At 42.7% G+C, this 17,791-nt stretch overlaps 1 protein-coding gene across 2 annotated transcripts in view; it reads left to right on the top strand.

The window, feature by feature from the left end:
- Positions 1-17,791, top strand: part of PIK3CB (phosphatidylinositol-4,5-bisphosphate 3-kinase catalytic subunit beta) — a 213,856-nt gene that overhangs the window by 129,497 nt on the left and 66,568 nt on the right. For both annotated transcript variants that reach the window (XM_026650133.2, XM_026650134.2), the window contains exons 6-9: positions 3,104-3,283; positions 5,668-5,838; positions 6,779-6,868; positions 17,290-17,541. In XM_026650133.2, the coding sequence (XP_026505918.1) occupies positions 3,104-3,283; positions 5,668-5,838; positions 6,779-6,868; positions 17,290-17,541 (693 nt within the window). The remainder of the gene's footprint in view (positions 1-3,103; positions 3,284-5,667; positions 5,839-6,778; positions 6,869-17,289; positions 17,542-17,791) is intronic.

Here is a 17,791-nt window from a genome sequence, read left to right as displayed (position 1 = left end):
CATACTTCCTCCAGCACTCCAGATCTTTTTGTTGAAGTAGTGACATTTAAATTGTAGAGCTTTTCATGATTGTCTGAGATTTGAATCCCCAGGCATTTTATAGAATTTGTTTCCCATTTGTACCCAAATGTTCTCTGAAGGAATGACTTCTTGGAGTCTGGCTCCCTTTGTTTTTACAGCACTAGAATGAATCAGGATGGCTGATTTTAAAAGAGAGTTCTCAGAACCATTGAGTACATATGGTGCAAATTCTGACCCAATTCTTAGCTATTCATGCTCTTAAATCAACTGTTCTGATTTTAAACTTGATACTAATAAAATCTCTCTGATTGAAAAGTGATTGATTGGAAACAGTAAAGAAGAACTTTGCTGATCTGGTGAAAAAGAATGAGCCTGACTACATAGTTGAGGCTGGATAATCAGTGACAGAACAACAATAACAACATTCTTCCATGTCCAGCTTAATATGAATCTTCTCTCGTACCTTCCAAATGAAGGCCTGGCTCCAGAGGCTCATGTATTTGTCACTTCCAGACTAATTTACTGTAATTCTTTGAATCTGAAGCGGATACAAAAACACCGTGAACATTGTAGCTAGTGCAGAATGTGGCTGTTTGCCTTCTCCATAGTTTAGATAGGTTTGATGTGTTCACAGCAATCTTGTGGTCCCTCCATTGCTTCCCAGTCCATTTCTCCAATAGCCATTAATAGTTCCACTTTGGTACATTAGCGCTATCTGGGTGTTTCTGTTTGTGCTTTGTTAGTTTTATAAAAGCAATAATCAGAAGAGAATTAAAAAATAAAGAATGGAGAGTGGCGTCTCCTTTCAACCAGAGAGAGCAAACTAGGAATTACAAAAAGGGTTATCCCCAAAATAATTATCTAATAATCCCCAAGATTAGCTGCCTAGAATACATCAACCAACTATGACATTAATCAAACTGGCTCCTTGATCTAGAGAGAAACCACCTCTCTCACACATTTAAATACATGTAAAGATACTCCCCAAATAAGAGTCTGTAATTCAGCATCAGCAATTGTAGGGAGAGACTGCTTCACTCCATGGCTCCCTCACATTAGTTATGGTGAGGGTTAGGGGACAAAAGAGGCCCCTGGGGTCTGGCAACAGCTGTAGGAAGGGAGGCTGATGTGGACCATACCATTTTAAAATTGAGAAAACGTTGAATTGATTTTGACTTAGTTTATTATGGTTATAATTTTCCATTTGAGAGGCTTGGCTTTTTACCAAGAAATCTATATATAAATAAAACGCAAGACAAAATAATGCAAGCTAGACCACACTACATTTGTAAATTGCTTTTAGAGTGATTACATTTTTCTAGAGTATTTTTTAAATGAAAACTCTGTGTGAGTTGTTACAAATCAACTTGTGCATAACATATGTTGAGACAGGAGAGAGGGAAGGTTTCTATGGAAGAAATATATTTCTCCTTTTTGAGACTCTCTTTAATTTCTCCGTAACTTGTATCTGTGGTAGTCTCAAAGAAACTAATTTAGGTACAATAACTACATAACTTTCTCTTTTAGAACAAAAAATAGTTTAGAGCAGCATGGGGAATATGCATATAATCTCTGAAATCAATCTAAAATGTTTAACTGAAAATTCAGGTTCTTCCAATATTCTGTACATAATCGCATCAGGTATCTGCCACTTCCCCCCCAAAAATCAAATATATTTTTTTTGAAATATAATTCTGTTAGCATAGCCTAATTTTTTAACTGCCCGCCTGGTTTTTTTCCGTGCAGGATTTTACTTACAGAACAATTTGATAAATATCTCTGTGTTGCGTTGCATCTGTTTTGCCCACTTGTTGCATCTTGTATTTAGGCCATAATCCTGAAACTGACTTCATGGGTAGCTTGTGCAGAGGCAGTTGCAGGTTTGAGTCCTTGGGTCCAAATCCTGCAAAGACCTATGTACATGTTTAACTTTATTCACTGTGACCAGTTCCATTAAGAATGTGCAGGATTGGGTTTTAGATTATAATCTTTTTGGGCAGGGTCTGTCACTTGCTATTTGTCTTGACCTGGTTGAACCCACTAGGCACTGCTGCATGACAAATAATGATAATCAATAGTTATATACAGGCAAGTAACTTTATGATTTAAAGCATGCAAACTCACAAGCTTAAAACAGATAGATATTACAAATATAGACTTTATTTTATGTTTTCCTTATTTGAGCTTGGCTGCAAGTCAAGGGCTTCCAGAAACACTGTTCTCATATTATTGATCCCTTTGTGGTAAAATTTAAAAATAAAAATCATAAATAGAAAACACTAAAATGTTGATTGTGTATTCAGTTTTGGTAGACTAATATTTCTACTTAAGCTTTTGTGCTCTTAAAAGTTGTCTTGATGATAGCCAGGATTAGGAGATAACCATCTCATAGCTTCTAGGAGGTTTACTGTTTCACTCACAATAGCTGTATACAGATTAACCATAGTTGCCTTAATGATATTAAAAATAGATTTTCATAATTTTTTTCATTTTTTGTGGAAAGTGCAAATATGAAATCTAGATCCATGCCAAAATGAGGTTATCTGTATATCTGAAGTAACCTTTCCTTGAGATAATATATTCACACAAATGAAATAACTTAAAATAGTAATAATAAAACCTATATACAAGCATTGTATCAGGTTATGAATCCAACTATGACAGATACTTTTGCGACATTTATCAATACACCTCTACCTCGATATAACGCTGTCCTCGGGAGCCAAAAAATCTTACCGCGTTATAGGTGAAACCGCGTTATAGCGAACTTGCTTTGATCCACCGGAGTGCGCAGCCCCGCCCCCCCGGAGCACTGCTTTACCGCGTTGTATCTGAATTCGTGTTATATTGGGTCGCGTTATATTGGGGTAAAGGTGTACAACTAATATCCACTCCACTTGAAATATATTGAGCAAAATTTTCAAAAGCACCAAAGTGATGTAGGCTCCTAATTCACTTAGGTGCTTCTGAAAACTCTCACTTATTTGTACAGCATGGTATGAAACTTTATATTTTTCCTTACTTTTAATACATTTCTCTGAAGAGTTGAGTGTTAAACAATCTTTCTTTTTTATGTTATTAGGATGTATTTAGTTTTCAAGTGTCTCCTAACATAAATCCTGTCAAGCTGAATGAATTGGCAATCCGAAAACGTTTGACTATCCATGGAAAGGATGACGAAGTTGATCCTTCTGACTATGTGTTGCAAATTAGTGGAAGACTGGAATATATTTTTGGTGACCACCCATTAATTCAGTTCCAGGTATTTAAATTTTTTGAATTCTAAATTTAAGACAAAAGTGGGTTTTGCCTGGAAACAAGGAAAATTAATTCACAATTATGCCGGAGTAACTTCTGGTTGAGGAATTAACTTTTTTGGAACCGCTGGGTTATTTATTTTAGAAGCGTTGTTGACCACAAAAATAAATTGTTGTTTCAAAGAAAATTTCACGAGGATTATCATGCTGAGAAGTAGAACGTATTTCCCAACAAAGCTATTTTATCTTGCTTATTAGAACCAATTTAGCATTATATCATGATTCAGAAAATAAGGACAACATTAGAATATTAAAAATAAGGCTAACTGCTCCCCCCCCATCACACTAGTTCAGATTGAAGTGTTGTCATGAGCTTAGACATTTTTTTTTTTGTCAGTTTGTCTCAACTTTAAATTTTAGACATAATGAGCCAAATGTTCAGCTGGTGTTAATCAGTAAAGCTTCTCTGACTTTAGTGGAACTATGCAAGTTTACATCAGTTGAGAATCTGACCCATTATTTTTAATATATATAATTATAAAATCAGTTTTATTTGGATGGTTATTTTGTCAGTTGAGAATACCTCTCAAATTTATAATAATAATTCATGCCAAAGGCTCTTTTTCTCCCTGTAAAACAATAGTGTATCTGCACTGCTGCTGGCTCATTACATACACTTCAAGTGCATTCTCTGTGACTCTCATGGTAATGAGAGAAGTTTCACATTAGTGCTCAAACTAATACCCTTTTTCTATGAAGTTTCCTTCCAAATGCAATAAATTTCAGGAGTTAATTGCTCCAAATTTGGTTTTGACATAACTTGTGACACCACATAATATTTAGAAATCACAGAGGTGTCAGGTTTATCAGGAGAGGAAGTATAACATTTTATTAATTGCATGGGCACGTGACTCCATCTGAGTCTTCTCAGACTTTTGGAACATCTTGTTCATAAAAGGCATGTTCATGTATTAGTATATGAGTTAGTTCCTCCTGTAATAATTAAATACTGCATTTGTGTATAAATATAAAAATATATGGAGGTTAAGCATATAGAGGCTTAGCTTAGAGGACCTGAATTTCCAGTATGTGATCAGTATGAAACAGAAAATCATCCTGAGGTGGTGTGACATGGTCAATTGGTGGCTATAATGTCATTTATTGGGTGCAGTTCTTTCAGAAGACACCTTAAAAAAACAAGGTTCTGCCTGCCCTGTGTGGACATTAATGATTCCTTGGCACTCACCTTAATGGTTAAACTCTTTGTCCTTGGCCATATTTTCCACTTCTCATTTCATCCACCATTGTCCAGTGTTCTCCGCGTGTACCAGTGTGTTGCCTCCTTGCATCTGAGAGGTAGAAAGCTTTTCCTAATATCTAATGTAAATCTCCCTTGCTGCAGATTAAGGCAGTTACTTTAACCTACCTTCAGTGGACATGGAGATCAATAGATCACCATCTTCTTTATAACAGCCCTTAACATACTTGAAGACTGTTATCAGGTCCAGACTCAGTCATCTTTTCTGAAGACTAAACATATCCAGTTTTTTAACCTTTTCTCATAGGTCCTGTTTTCAAAATCTTTTTGTATTTTTGTTGCTCTCCTCTGGACTCTCCAATTTGTCCACATCTTTCTTAAAGTGTGGTGCCCAAAACTGCACACAGGACTCTAGCTGATGCCTCACAAGTGCCAAATAGTGCAGAACAAAAACCTCCTGTGTCTTACATATGACATTCCTGTTAATACGCCCCAGAATTTTTTGAAACTGCATCACACTGATGGCTCATAATCAATTTGTGATCCACTGTAACCCCAGATCCTTTTCAGTAGTATTCCAGTTATTCCCCGTTTTGTATTTGTGCACTTGATTTTTCCTTCCTAAGTGAAGTACTTTGGAGTTGTCTATATTGAATTTAATCTTGTTGATTTCAGACCAACTCTCCAGTTTATTAAGGGCCTTTTGAATTCTCATCCTGTCCTCCAAAGTGCTTGCAAATCCTCCCTGCTTGGTATCATCCACAAATTATATAAGAATACTCTCTGTGCTGTTATCTAAGTTATTAATTAAAATATTGAACGGACCCAGGACAAACCTCAGCTGGACCCCACTAAATATGTTCTCTATTTGGCCACAAACCACTGATAACTACTCTTTGAGAATGTTTTTACAACCAGCTGTGCACCCACCTTATAGTAATTTCATCTAGACCACATTTCCCTAGTTTGTTTATGAGAATGTCATGTGGGGCTACGTCAAAAGCCTTCCTAAAATCTTCTTAATTATCTGAAGTTCATGAGTCAAATTTAGCATGAGCTAAAATGGTTTTAAACAATGAGAGTGGAATTATGATTATCAGCTTGTAACAACTATTTTCTGTCTGGCTTCAGTATATCCGTAAGTGTGTGATGAACAGGACTCTTCCTCACCTGACCCTGGTTGAGTATTGCAGCATAAAGAAAATGTGTGAACAGGAAATGATTGCCATAGAAGCTGCCATAAACCGAAAATCATCCAATCTTCCTCTTCCTCTGCCACCAAAAAAAACACGAACAGTTACTGTAAGTTGATATGGAGAACATTTACTAACAAAAATAACTTAAGACACACCACTGATGACTTTTTTTTCTTTGTATGTTTTTCCTCTCATACTTCTTTCCCAAGAGTCTCCTATTGTTGCTTGAGATATTACATTAAGGATAAGAGGCCTTGTAGCCTTTACCCTGTCCTTTCCATTTTGATTCTTTTACCCTTTTCCAAATTAATGCCTCTTTTCCACTATTACTGTCACTACTTTTTACTACAAGCCAGAAGAGCAGGTGATTACCTGTAACTAACCAGTGGAGAAGTTACATGAGGGAACGATTGAGTCCACAGCTTCAGCTGCATGCCTACTCTTCATCAGCTGCAGTCTTGTGTCTGCTTCTTAACCCAGATTTGCTGCACAGTGCTGCCACTTCAATAAACTCTGAAATATTTTTACTAATTATTATCATGTCAGACAATTGGATTTTTTTTTTTAAATGTTATCAGTCTATGTTAATTAAACTGCTATCCTCAGAATATGATTGCAATTTATATATGTGTGAATCCTGGGAACAAGGAGAGACTTTGTTCAGTGATACAGTAGTTAATTACTGCAAAGTTTTGTTTTTAAACAGCTTGTATGTATGTGAGATGAATAGGTTTGAAACTTACAGGAGGTAACATTTATTATTCTGATTTGTCAACCATCACAGCAGGCATATTTTAGTCCCAAGATGTGGTTTACATGGGTTATTTCCTCTCCTGCTCCCTCAGGGCATCTGAAATGGTCTTGTGGCTATGATAGCTGAATTTTTCTTCATTCGTTTAAAAAAAAAATCTTATTAATTAGTTTAAATATTTAATCATGCATTTTTAGCTTTATCCATGAATATTGCAAAAATATTTAATACATAAAATACTAGATCACTAAATTGCATTTAAAAAAAGACTTCCACATTTCTGTTTTCCTTGCAGCAGCTGACTCAGAGTGTGTGGGATATTAGCAACCCTTTCAAGATTATGCTGTTAAAGGGTAATAAGTTGAACACAGAAGAAACTGCCAAAGTAAGTAACGTAGAGCTTAGTATCAGGAGACATTCTTCTGACTGATCATTTTAATTTGCAAAGTGTTTACCGAATGTCAGCTCATAAAGGCTCCAGTTCAGCAAGGGCCTTAAGCAATATGCACATGAATAGTCCCAGTTGCACTACCCACCTGCCTAAAGTAAGATACATGCTTTAGTGCCTTGTCTAATTTGTCCTTGATTTTCAGCAAATGTTTTTCTAATGTTTGGTGTGATCTTGGCACAAAAGGTGTGCATTCAGATCAAGCTATTGTGATATAGACATGTATGCCTTATACATGAGCACAGATTAAACATGAATGCACTTCTGATTCAACACTAGATATATATAGTGTTTTATGTAGCTCTAATTAAACTGTATCTTGTATAAGGCTAAGGGTCTAGATCACATGCTGCTGTGTAATCTATCCTGTTTTTAATTTACTAAACATGCTGAACATAGCAAAAATTGCAACAGCACTTCCGGTAAAACTGTAGATGGCTACATCACAGACCACAAGTTGTTAACACATGGGAATTTATTGCACAGTCCCACACAATTACATAAAGACCTTACAAACTCTTTGCCTCTGAAATAGAACAGCATGAATTTTCCTAATTTGTTTGGATGACAATTAAATAAAGAATAATCATACTGAGGCCTGGTTTACACTATAGAGTTAGGGTATGTCTACACTATGAGAGTAGTTCGATTTTACTTAAATCGAATATGTGGAATCAATATTACAAAGTCGAACGTGTGTGTCCACACTAAGGACAGTAATTCGACTTTGTGAGTCCACACTAACGGGGCAAGCGTCGACATTGGAAGCGGAGCACTGTGGGCAGCTATCCCACAGTTCCCGCAGTCCCCGCTGCCCATTGGAATTCTGGGTCGAGCCGCCAATGCCTTCTGGGTAAAAAAATGTGTCGAGGGTGCTTTTGGGTAACTGTCGTCATCCAACCGTCACTCCCGCCCTCCCTCCCTCCCTGAAAGCGCCGACGGGAAATCAGTTCGCACACTTTTCTGGTCAGTGACATCGCGGACGCCACAGCACTGCGAGCATGGAGCCCGCTGCGACCATTGCTGCAGTTATGGCCGTTGTCAACACCTCGCACCTTATCATCCACCTTTCCCAGAGGCAGATGCTGAGAAATCGGGCGAGGAGGCTACGACAGCGCGGTGAGGACCTGAAGTCTGAGAGTGGCACAGACCTGTCACAAAGCACAGGACCCCGCGCCGAGGACATCATGGTGGCAATGGGTCATGTTGATGTTGTGGAACAGCGATTCTGGGCCCGGGAAACAAGCACGGACTGGTGGGACCGCATAGTGCTGCAGGTCTGGGATGAATCCCAGTGGCTGCGAAACTTTCGCATGCGGAAAGGGACTTTCATGGAACTTTGTGAGTTGCTGTCCCCTGCCCTGAAGCGCAATGACACCCGGATGCGAGCAGCCCTGACTGTCCAGAAGCGATTGGCCATAGCCCTCTGGAAGCTTGCAACGCCGGACAGCTACCGGTCAGTCGCGAACCACTTTGGCGTGGGCAAATCTACCGTGGGGGTTGTTGTCATGCAAGTAGCCAACGCAATCGTTGAGCTACTGCTCTCAAAGGTAGTGACCCTGGGAAACGCGCAGGTCATCATAGATGGCTTCGCCGCGATGGGATTCCCAAACTCCGGTGGGGCTATAGATGGAACTCACATCCCTATCCTGAGACCGGACCACCAGGCCAGCCAGTACATTAACCGAAAGGGCTACTTTTCAATGGTGCTGCAAGCACTGGTGGACCATAGGGGACGTTTTACAAACATCAACGTCGGATGGCCGGGCAAGGTTCATGACGCTCGTGTTTTCAGGAACTCTGGTCTGTTTAGACGGCTGCAGGAAGGTATTTACTTCCCGGACCACAAAATAACTGTTGGGGATGTGGAGATGCCTATAGTGATCCTCGGGGACCCAGCCTACCCGCTAATGCCCTGGCTCATGAAGCCCTATACTGGCGCCCTGGACACTGAAAAAGAACTCTTCAACTACCGGCTGAGCAAGTGCAGAATGGTGGTGGAGTGTGCTTTTGGACGTCTCAAGGGGAGATGGAGAACCTTACTGACTCGCTGTGATCTCAGCGAAACCAATATCCCCATTGTTATTGCAGCTTGCTGTGTGCTCCACAATCTCTGTGAGAGCAAGAGGGAGACCTTTATGGCGGGGTGGGAGGTTGAGGCAAATAGCCTGGCTGCTGATTACGCCCAGCCAGACAGCCGGGCGATTAGAAGAGCCCAGCGGGACGCGCTGTGCATCCGGGAGGCTCTGAAAGCTAGGTTCCTGAGTGAGCAGGGTAACCTGTGACTATTAAGTTTGTTTACAGAGAAGCTGAACCTGCCCCCGTTTCTTTACCCAGTAAATGTTCACTATCCTCTCCAGTTACATACCCCGTTCACTCCGTTCCCCCGCTTCCAACACACGTTTAAAAATAAAATCACTTGAATTTTGTTAATGAACACCGTTTTCTTTATTACTGTTTTCGCGGTAAAGTGTTGAACCTGGGACGCAGACTGTGGTGGGGAGCGGGTGTAGTGTAGTGATGCAAAGGACGCTTCTAAACTCCAGGAATGACAGGCTCCGCACTGGTGGGCTGGTTGTTTCAACGGAGCCTGCCACCCCTCCTGTTCGGGACTCTGTGTGTGGGGGCTATGTGACTTTGTGGCAGGGTGAGGACGGTTACAGATCCCCTGCTGCGTGACTCTGTGATCCAGGATAAGGACCACTGCATAAGATCTCTAACCGCCCTCCCCCGCCACAAAGTCACATAGCCCCCCCTCCCCCCCCCAAACATGAAAACCACCTCCCAGACTGACCAGGGTAACTAGTGACTGCAATGTGTGTGTGCCCTGCTGCTGAACCTGCCCCCGCCTCTGTACCCTGGTAAAGGTGACTGTCCTGTCCAATTACCAACCCCCTTCACCCCCCTTCAGACAGACTCTCCTCTAAAAGAACATGATGGAAACAGTAATTAACAGAAACGTATTTTTTATTAGCAACTACACATGAAACTGGGGGATGAAACTTGGACGGGGGCTTGGGTGAGGCGGGAAGGAAAGGACTTATCAAATTTTGGGGAATGAGAGCCTTCTGGTACTTGAGCAGTCTGCGGGGTGGAGTGAGAGTTTCCACGGACTCTGCCACCCCTCCGTGTTTGGACTTTGGGTGAGGGGGGTATGGGACTTGGTGGCGGGGGAGGGCGGTTACAGATAGACTGCAGCGGGGCTCTGTCCTCCTGCCTCCGGTCCTGCAGAACATCCACAAGGCGCCGGAGCGTGTCCATTTGCTCCCTCATTAGTCCAAGCAGCGTTTGAGTCGCCTGCTGGTCTTCCTGCCGCCACCTCTCCTCCCGTTCCATGTGAGATCGGTGCATTTGGGACAAGTTCTCCCTCCACTGGGTCTGCTGGGCTGCCTGGGCTCGGGAGCAGCCCATAAGTTCCGAGAACATGTCCTCCCGTGTCCTCTTCTTCCTACGCCTAATCTGCGCTAGCCTCTGGGAGTGTGATGCCAGGCTAGGTCGGGAGACAGTCGCAGCAGTGGGATGGGAAAAAGGGAGTGAATTCCTCAGAAAGATAAATTTAGTTGTGAACAAAGAACATAGTCTTTCTCTGTGAACAAAACCATGCACAGCACCTATCACATGCGCACTCAGGACAAGGTCGAATTTTCGGCCTTCGCATTCAGTGCCTGGGGTCTTGCAGTGCAGATCAGAGAAGCGGGGCAGGACACCGGAATTTGTGTAGCAGGCCGACATGGTAAGCCGTAGACTTGTGGCTGCTTAAAACTTTAATAATAGCACTGGCCTCCTTTCACGTTGAAAGCAATGCCAGTCCCTGCTGCCAGCAATCCGGCAAGCATGAACTCTGCCCCTGTCCCACCCCCTCGCGGCTGTCCCAGGGAAAGATCCCGGTATGCTGCCCCTCTCCCGCCTCCACTGCATGGCTGTAAACCGCCGGTTACAGTTCTGTAAAGGAACAGGCAAGCAGTCCCAATACTAACATTCCCCTACCTAATTCAAAGCAGGTCACCATGAGCGACATCACTCTGATGAGGATTTCAGAGACTGAGAAAGAACAGATGCTTTGGGAAAGCCTGCAAAGACCAGGGCCGTATGCCGCCATGCTCTGCAAGGCAATGATACCCGAGTACTTGCTTGTCTCCTGGCGCGGAAACGTTTCGTACTACGGAGGACCCAATAGGGCTGCTCTCCCAAGGAACCTCATGCAAAGGCTTTCCAATTACCTCCAGGAGAGCTTCGTAGAGATGTCCCTGGAGGATTTCAGCTCTATCCCCGGACATATAGACCGGATTTTACTGTAGCTGCACTGGCAAGGACTAAACAGTAGAGCGGCTAGGGCAGAACAATCATGCTAAACCGGACATTGTTAGATTTTTTTTCAGTAGTTGCACTGCCAAGGACTGAGACGTTAAGCGCCTAGGGCAAAGTAATCATGCAAAACCCATTGTTAATATTGTTAATATTCCTGTTCTGTTAAAAATAAATGTTTACATGTTTAAAACACTTACTGACTGATCCTTCCCCTGATTCTGTGTCCGGGTTAACGCCTGGGGACGGTTGGTAGGGGATCTCTGTAAGGGTGATGAAGAGATCCTGGCTGTCGGGGAAATCAGCGTTGTAAGCGCTGTCGACTGCCTCGTCCTCCTCATCTCCTTCCTCATCTTCCCCGTCCGCTAACGTGTCCGAGGAAGCGGCCGTCGACAATATCCCATCCTCAGAGTCCATGGTCAGTGGTGGGGTAGTGGTGGCGGCCGCACCTAGGATGGAATGCAGTGCCTCGTAGAAACGGGATGTCTGGGGCTGGGATCCGGAGCGTCCGTTTGCCTCTTTGGTCTTCTGGTAGCCTTGTCTCAGCTCCTTGATTTTCACGCGGCACTGCGTTGCATCCCGGCTGTATCCTCTCTCTGCCATGGCTTTAGAGATCTTCTCGTAGATCTTTGCATTCCGTCTTTTCGCTCGCAGCTCGGAAAGCACGGACTCATCGCCCCACACAGCGATCAGATCCAAGACTTCCCGATCAGTCCATGCTGGGGCCCTCTTTCTATTCAGAGATTGCATGGCCATCTTTGCTGGAGAGCTCTGCATCGTTGCCAGTGCTGCTGAGCTCGCCACGATGTCCAAACAGGGAATGAGATTCAAACTGCCCAGACAGGAAAAGGAATTCAAATTTTCCCGGGGCTTTTCCTGTGTGGCTGGTCAGAGCATCCGAGCTCGGACTGCTGTCCAGAGCGTCAACAGAGTGGTGCACTGTGGGATAGCTCCCAGAGCTATTACCGTCGATTTCCATCCACACCTAGCCTAATTCGACATGGCCATGTCGAATTTAGCGCTACTCCCCTCGTTGGGGAGGAGTACAGAAGTCGAATTTAAGAGACCTCTATGTCGAACTAAATAGCTTCGTGGTGTGGACGGGTGCAGAGTTAATTCGATGTAACGGTGCTAAATTCGACATAAACTCCTAGTGTAGACCAGGCCTTAGGTTAATGTAAGCTGCCTTAAGTATCTGAGCACCTTACTTGTACAATGAATATCAATAGTAAATGCACTTGTCAACATCATGCAGTCTCTGGCTCTTCTTCCATTTTAAGTTTAAATATAGATTTATTTATTTTTTAGAGCCAAATATAAGAGGAAATTTTCTGTCCAAAGCAAGATCGTTTCTGTTAAAAACTAATTCACAACTACTCACTGTCTAACTTCTCAAACTTATTTTAATTTCATTCATGTACTCTGGAGTACTTAGATACACACCATAATATCTCATAAAGTATCATAGACCTCATAATTGGCTGAAAACTTCAGGAAACCACTTTCTACATTTTAATTATGGAGCTTTAAGCAAAACTAACTTCTCATCTCTTCATTCTTAAAATGAGTCATTAGTAAATCTCAAAAGATTTGATGGTATGGTGCTAATAAAATCCTCAAAGCTTCTATGCTTATCTGAATCTTTGGGGCTTGGACTGGGAACCTTCAGAGGTAAGGATCTCTTTTGAAATTTCTGGCATTTCTTCATTTTGGCATGAATACAAATACTATGACAACAGCTTCTAAGTTGCCTTGAAATAGGTCCATGTTCCTGGTTCTTTGCTTCTAATGAATGACTGAAATATATTCTTATCTTGAAAATTTGATCTTTTGTTACAATGGAATGCACCCTGAACTTTCTGATAATTCCACAGTGATCCTAGGTCATTTCTTATCACACATGGAGGAGGAGGAGGAGCTCGCTAGTGTTGCTGTTCCAGTAGCTCAGCTTTTTGCTGATTCATGCATGTATGTGCAGTGTTTTATTACATTGCTTTTTCATGGCCTAGTTTACTACAAAGTTTAGATTAAATGATTCCGAACATGCTAAAAGTACATTTGACTCATGGCGAGCAAGCTGAACAGAAGTCTAGATTTTAAAAATAGAAAAAAGTCTGACTTCAGTAATTTTGGATTATTTGTTTTTTCACAACTTTGATATAACAAATTGTGACAGACTCTTCCACAAATACAGAATTGGGGTACAATTCTATATCTTCAGTTTAAATGCTAGAAAATAAGGAAGACACAGGTGTAGTTTCTATTGACCAAATGTCAGTATCTTCTTCCTCTTCTAGGCTCTAACCTCTGTTTGGTTTTTCCACAGTTTTAAAATTTCAGTTTTGTCTTTGAAGTTCCAGTTCTTTAATTAGATTAGGCCAGTTTTGCACTGAGATTTTGACACTGGTTTCACAACCCCACTCTATTCTATAGATTCTTATACAACTCTTATCACTGTAGAATCTGAATGCTTTCCAATAGTGCACTATCATCTGTCATATGTGGTTTGTTCTCTCTTTCTAGAGCAGGGGTGGGCAAACTATGGCCCGTGGGCCGGATCCGGCCCCTCAGGGCTTTGGATCCGGCCTGCAGGATTGCCACCTCCATGGTGCCGCAGGCCCCGTGCCGCTCCAGGAAGCGGCAGGCACCATGTCCCTGCGGCCCCTGGGGGAGGGGTTGCAGAGGGCTCTGTGCACTGCTCTTGACTGTGGGTACCTTCCCCGAAGCTCCCATTGGCCAGGAACGGGAACCGCGGCCAATGGGAGCTTCGGGGGAGGTACCCACAGGCAAGAGCAGCGCGCGGAGCCCTCTGCCCCTCTCCCCCAGGGACCACAGGGACGTGGTGCCGGCCGTTTCCGGGAGCGGCGTGGGGCCACCCCGGAGCCGCTCCAGGTAAGTGGTGCCGGGCCGGAGCCCAAACCCCTCCTGCACCCCACCTCCCTGCCCTGAGTCCCCTGCTGCACCCTGCACCTCAACTCCCTGCTATGAGCCCCCTGCCACACCTCACACCCCTCCTGCACCCTGAGCCCCCTGCCCTGAGCCTCCTGCTGCACCCCACACCCCTCCTGCACCCCAGCACCCTGCCCTGAGCCCCCTTATACACCCCGCACCCCTTCTCTGCCCCAACCCCTTTCCTTGAGCCCCTTCCTGCACACTGTACCCCCTCTGACACCCCGCACTCCCTCCTGCACCCCAACCCCCTGCCCCGGCCCTGCATGCAATTTCCTCACCCAGATGTGGTCCTCGGGCCAAAAAGTTTGCCCACCCCTGCCCTAGAAGGAAAATTGTGTGTGCTGTTCAGGGTTTTGTTTTTGGTAAGGTTTTGTTTGAGGTTTTATTTTCCTGTGTCTTGAGAGAAAGTGAGATTGAAGGCTTGCAATTGGAACGGAAGATGATGTGGGTTGTAAAGGCCCTTAATTCATGTGGGAGTTCATTCCACAATCTCCAGCCAGCCCCTGAGAAAGCAGTCTCCTGCACAGATGAACTGTGCCTTTATAGTACAAAGTTCCATAGTGGCTGAGGAGCTGAGTTGTTGACCATGGTTCTCATCTCAGAGCTTTTGGTGATCTTTTAGGTACACAAGCCCAAGCTATTGAGCACCTTGAAGATGAAGCCGGAAATCTAGTCAGCAATGAGAGAGCCCCATGACCTGAGACCCGCAAGCCCAAGTCAGCTGGCCCAGGCCAGATACAGGTTTTTCTTTGCTGTGTAGACATACCCAGAGAGAGGAACAGGGACTTAATCATGAGCCTCTACCACAACAATAATAGCCTGTAGAGCAGACTCATTTTATCTCTCTCTTTAAGAGGTCTCAGTGCCACCAGATGGGACAGAACACCAAACCGAGAAGGTGTGTGGGTTACATACTTCCCCTAGCTGAGTAGGCGCAACCTGAGCTTCAAAGACTTCCCAGTTGAAATCCCAGATGAGCCCCCACTTGTAATGCCGACAGACCCCGGTCGTTGGTGGGGGACTTCTGGAGCTTAGTGCATGAGCCTCTTCAGCATGAGCTAAAAGCCAACTGGCTGTTAGTGAGTCTGCTCTACAGCCTTTGCTATCTCTCACTCTCTCTTTAAGTGGTCTCGGTGCCACTAGATGGGACAAAACACCACATCCAGAAGGTGTGTGGGTTACACCATCTCAATACAATTCCTCTAGACCCTGCCATGTGTCTGAGTTGGGACAGTAGAGTTCTGTGGCTGACCATATTGAATGTTTACCTGGTATTTGTTTTCCTAATTAGAAGTAAAGAATTACCAGAAATCTCACCAGGCAGCTTTAGATTTCCTTTTTAGTGTTGTAGATCTAAGTAGGTGAAATAAAGAAAGAACCAGCCTGAACTCTGAGGCCTGGTCTACACTTAAAATTTAGGTTGACATAATCCCAGTGTAGATGCAAGTATGTTGACAGAAGAACATTTCTGTCGACCTAGCCACCAGCACTGACGGAGGTGAGGTCCTACAGCAACAGAAAATCTCCTTCTGTTGGTGTAGGCTGCATCTATGCTACTGGGTTATGCAAGCATTAGCTATGGTGCCCTAGCTGTGCCACTGTAGTCCCTTTAGACATGGTCTTACCCAAAAGTCAAAAGAAAATGTTTATAAGTTCAAGAAAATTAGATTAACTTAAGTTTGATTTAAAAATTGTATTTCTGTTTACATGCAATTGCTGCAGAGGATGTGGCATAATACTGTGGGAGAGGCTGTTATCCTGGTATTTCTTTCTGGACCGGAAATAAGGAATTGTCAGAAATCTCACCAGGGAGCCTTTAAGAGTTCCTTCACAGTTTTACAGACCTGAATAATTTGGATAAGCATCTGAACTTTTTGAAGTTCACCCAAGTCATCACTACCCTTACCATGCATTTAATTCTGTCCAGAACTGAATTGTAAATCCACATATATATTTTTGCTTTTTTCTAATGGGTTTTTAAGGCAACAGTTTCAATGGGAATATATAAGATTTTTAGAATAAAAAGGGGGGAAACACCCCACCAGGAGTTTACTTTTTTGTATCCAGATTTTGTAGTAGTTTTGCTTTAGCATGTGGACTTTGTATAGAACAAAAGGCTTACCTTCAATTCAAGTAGAAAATAGAAAACAAGGATAGTATTTTGGACCTGACTCCTTTCCAGGAAATATTTTAAAGGGAAGAAGTGAAGTCAGTCCTCTTAGTCATTATAGGCTCAAAAAAGAAGCAACTATAAAATACTGTCAGCACTTTTCTTCACATAGCTAAATACATATAACTTTATCACTACACGTTCAGTTTAATACTTATTCTGCCAACATGAGCTATGTGTGAGCACCAACAGTAATAGACACCAAAGGTGAAGTAATTTTTTTCAAGATATGATTTAGTTTCCTGTACAGTGTATGCTTTTAGGTTAATAAACACTCTGTGTTTTTAATAGACCTGGCCAGGATATGGAAATCACTTCCTGCAAAAAAAAATCTGGGTTTTTGAAATAAAAATTTAATTCTAAATCAGGACAAAACATCAAAATGCATAATTTCTCATGGGTATGGTTTTTGGCTTCCTGGCTGCCTGCCTGGAAGGCCCATTTCACTTGTGAAATTGACAAGAGCCTGCCAGCGAGACAGAGAGCCCCAGTGCTCAGCCTCCCTTTCCCTCCCCTATCTCCAGGGCTGGAGAAGCTAAGCAGTGAACTCTCTGCCTCTGTGGTGTCAGACCTGGGAGGGTGGTGGGGAAGTTGAGTGTCCAGGCTCTCGGGCTTTCCAACCCTGGAGCTGAGGAGAAGCTGTGATGCAAAGAGCCCTGGTGCTTGGCCTCAGCAGCCCTCTGGGAAAGCTTTTTTCAGTTTCAAATGAAATGACAAGAGCCTTCTAGGAGAACAACATTGGAGCTGTCAATTTGATTTTCCTGACAAAAAGAAAATTTTCCCATGGAAAATTTTGATTTTGTGAAAAGGGCTTTTTTCATCAGAAAATCATTTCAAAGAAAAACTTTCAACCGGCTCTTATGTTTTTAAGTAAATATTCCTGGCTTCATGGAATGTTTTTGGATACTTTTCTTTCACACCTCTATTACAGGTTCATGTCAGGGCTGGTCTTTTCCACGGAACTGAGCTCCTTTGTAAGCCAATTGTAAGTCCAGAAATATCTGGGAGAAGTGAACATGTTTGGAATGAAACACTGGAATTTGAAATCAATGTCTGTGACTTGCCAAGAATGGCTAGGCTGTGCTTTGCAGTTTATGCTGTGATGGATAAAATGAAAACTAAAAAGTCAACCAAGACAATTAATCCCTCCAAATACCAGACCATCAGGAAAGCTGGAAAAGTGGTAATGCTTTCATTTGTTTTCCCGTAATGTATCTCTTGATGTACTGAGCAGTATATTTATAGGCATTTTATTTTCTCACCTTGGAAATCTGAAACACAAATGAAAAAAGTGGGTGACCTTAATTGAAGTAGTGCTCAGTTAAAAAAGCAACTTATTTATGAACTGTTTAGTCTCAGGGAGCTTATTTAAAACAAAAAAGGATAATTTTTCCTCCTTTTGTTAATTACTAGTATTTATTTTTTCTTTATCC

The sequence above is a fragment of the Terrapene carolina genome, unplaced genomic scaffold, assembly GCF_002925995.2.
Source record: "Terrapene carolina triunguis isolate 2854851 unplaced genomic scaffold, T_m_triunguis-2.0 Scaffold88, whole genome shotgun sequence".
NCBI classification, from domain to species: Eukaryota; Metazoa; Chordata; order Testudines; family Emydidae; genus Terrapene; species Terrapene triunguis.
Note: the sequence above shows the minus strand (reverse complement) of the source record. Positions and strands in the feature narration are given on the sequence as shown.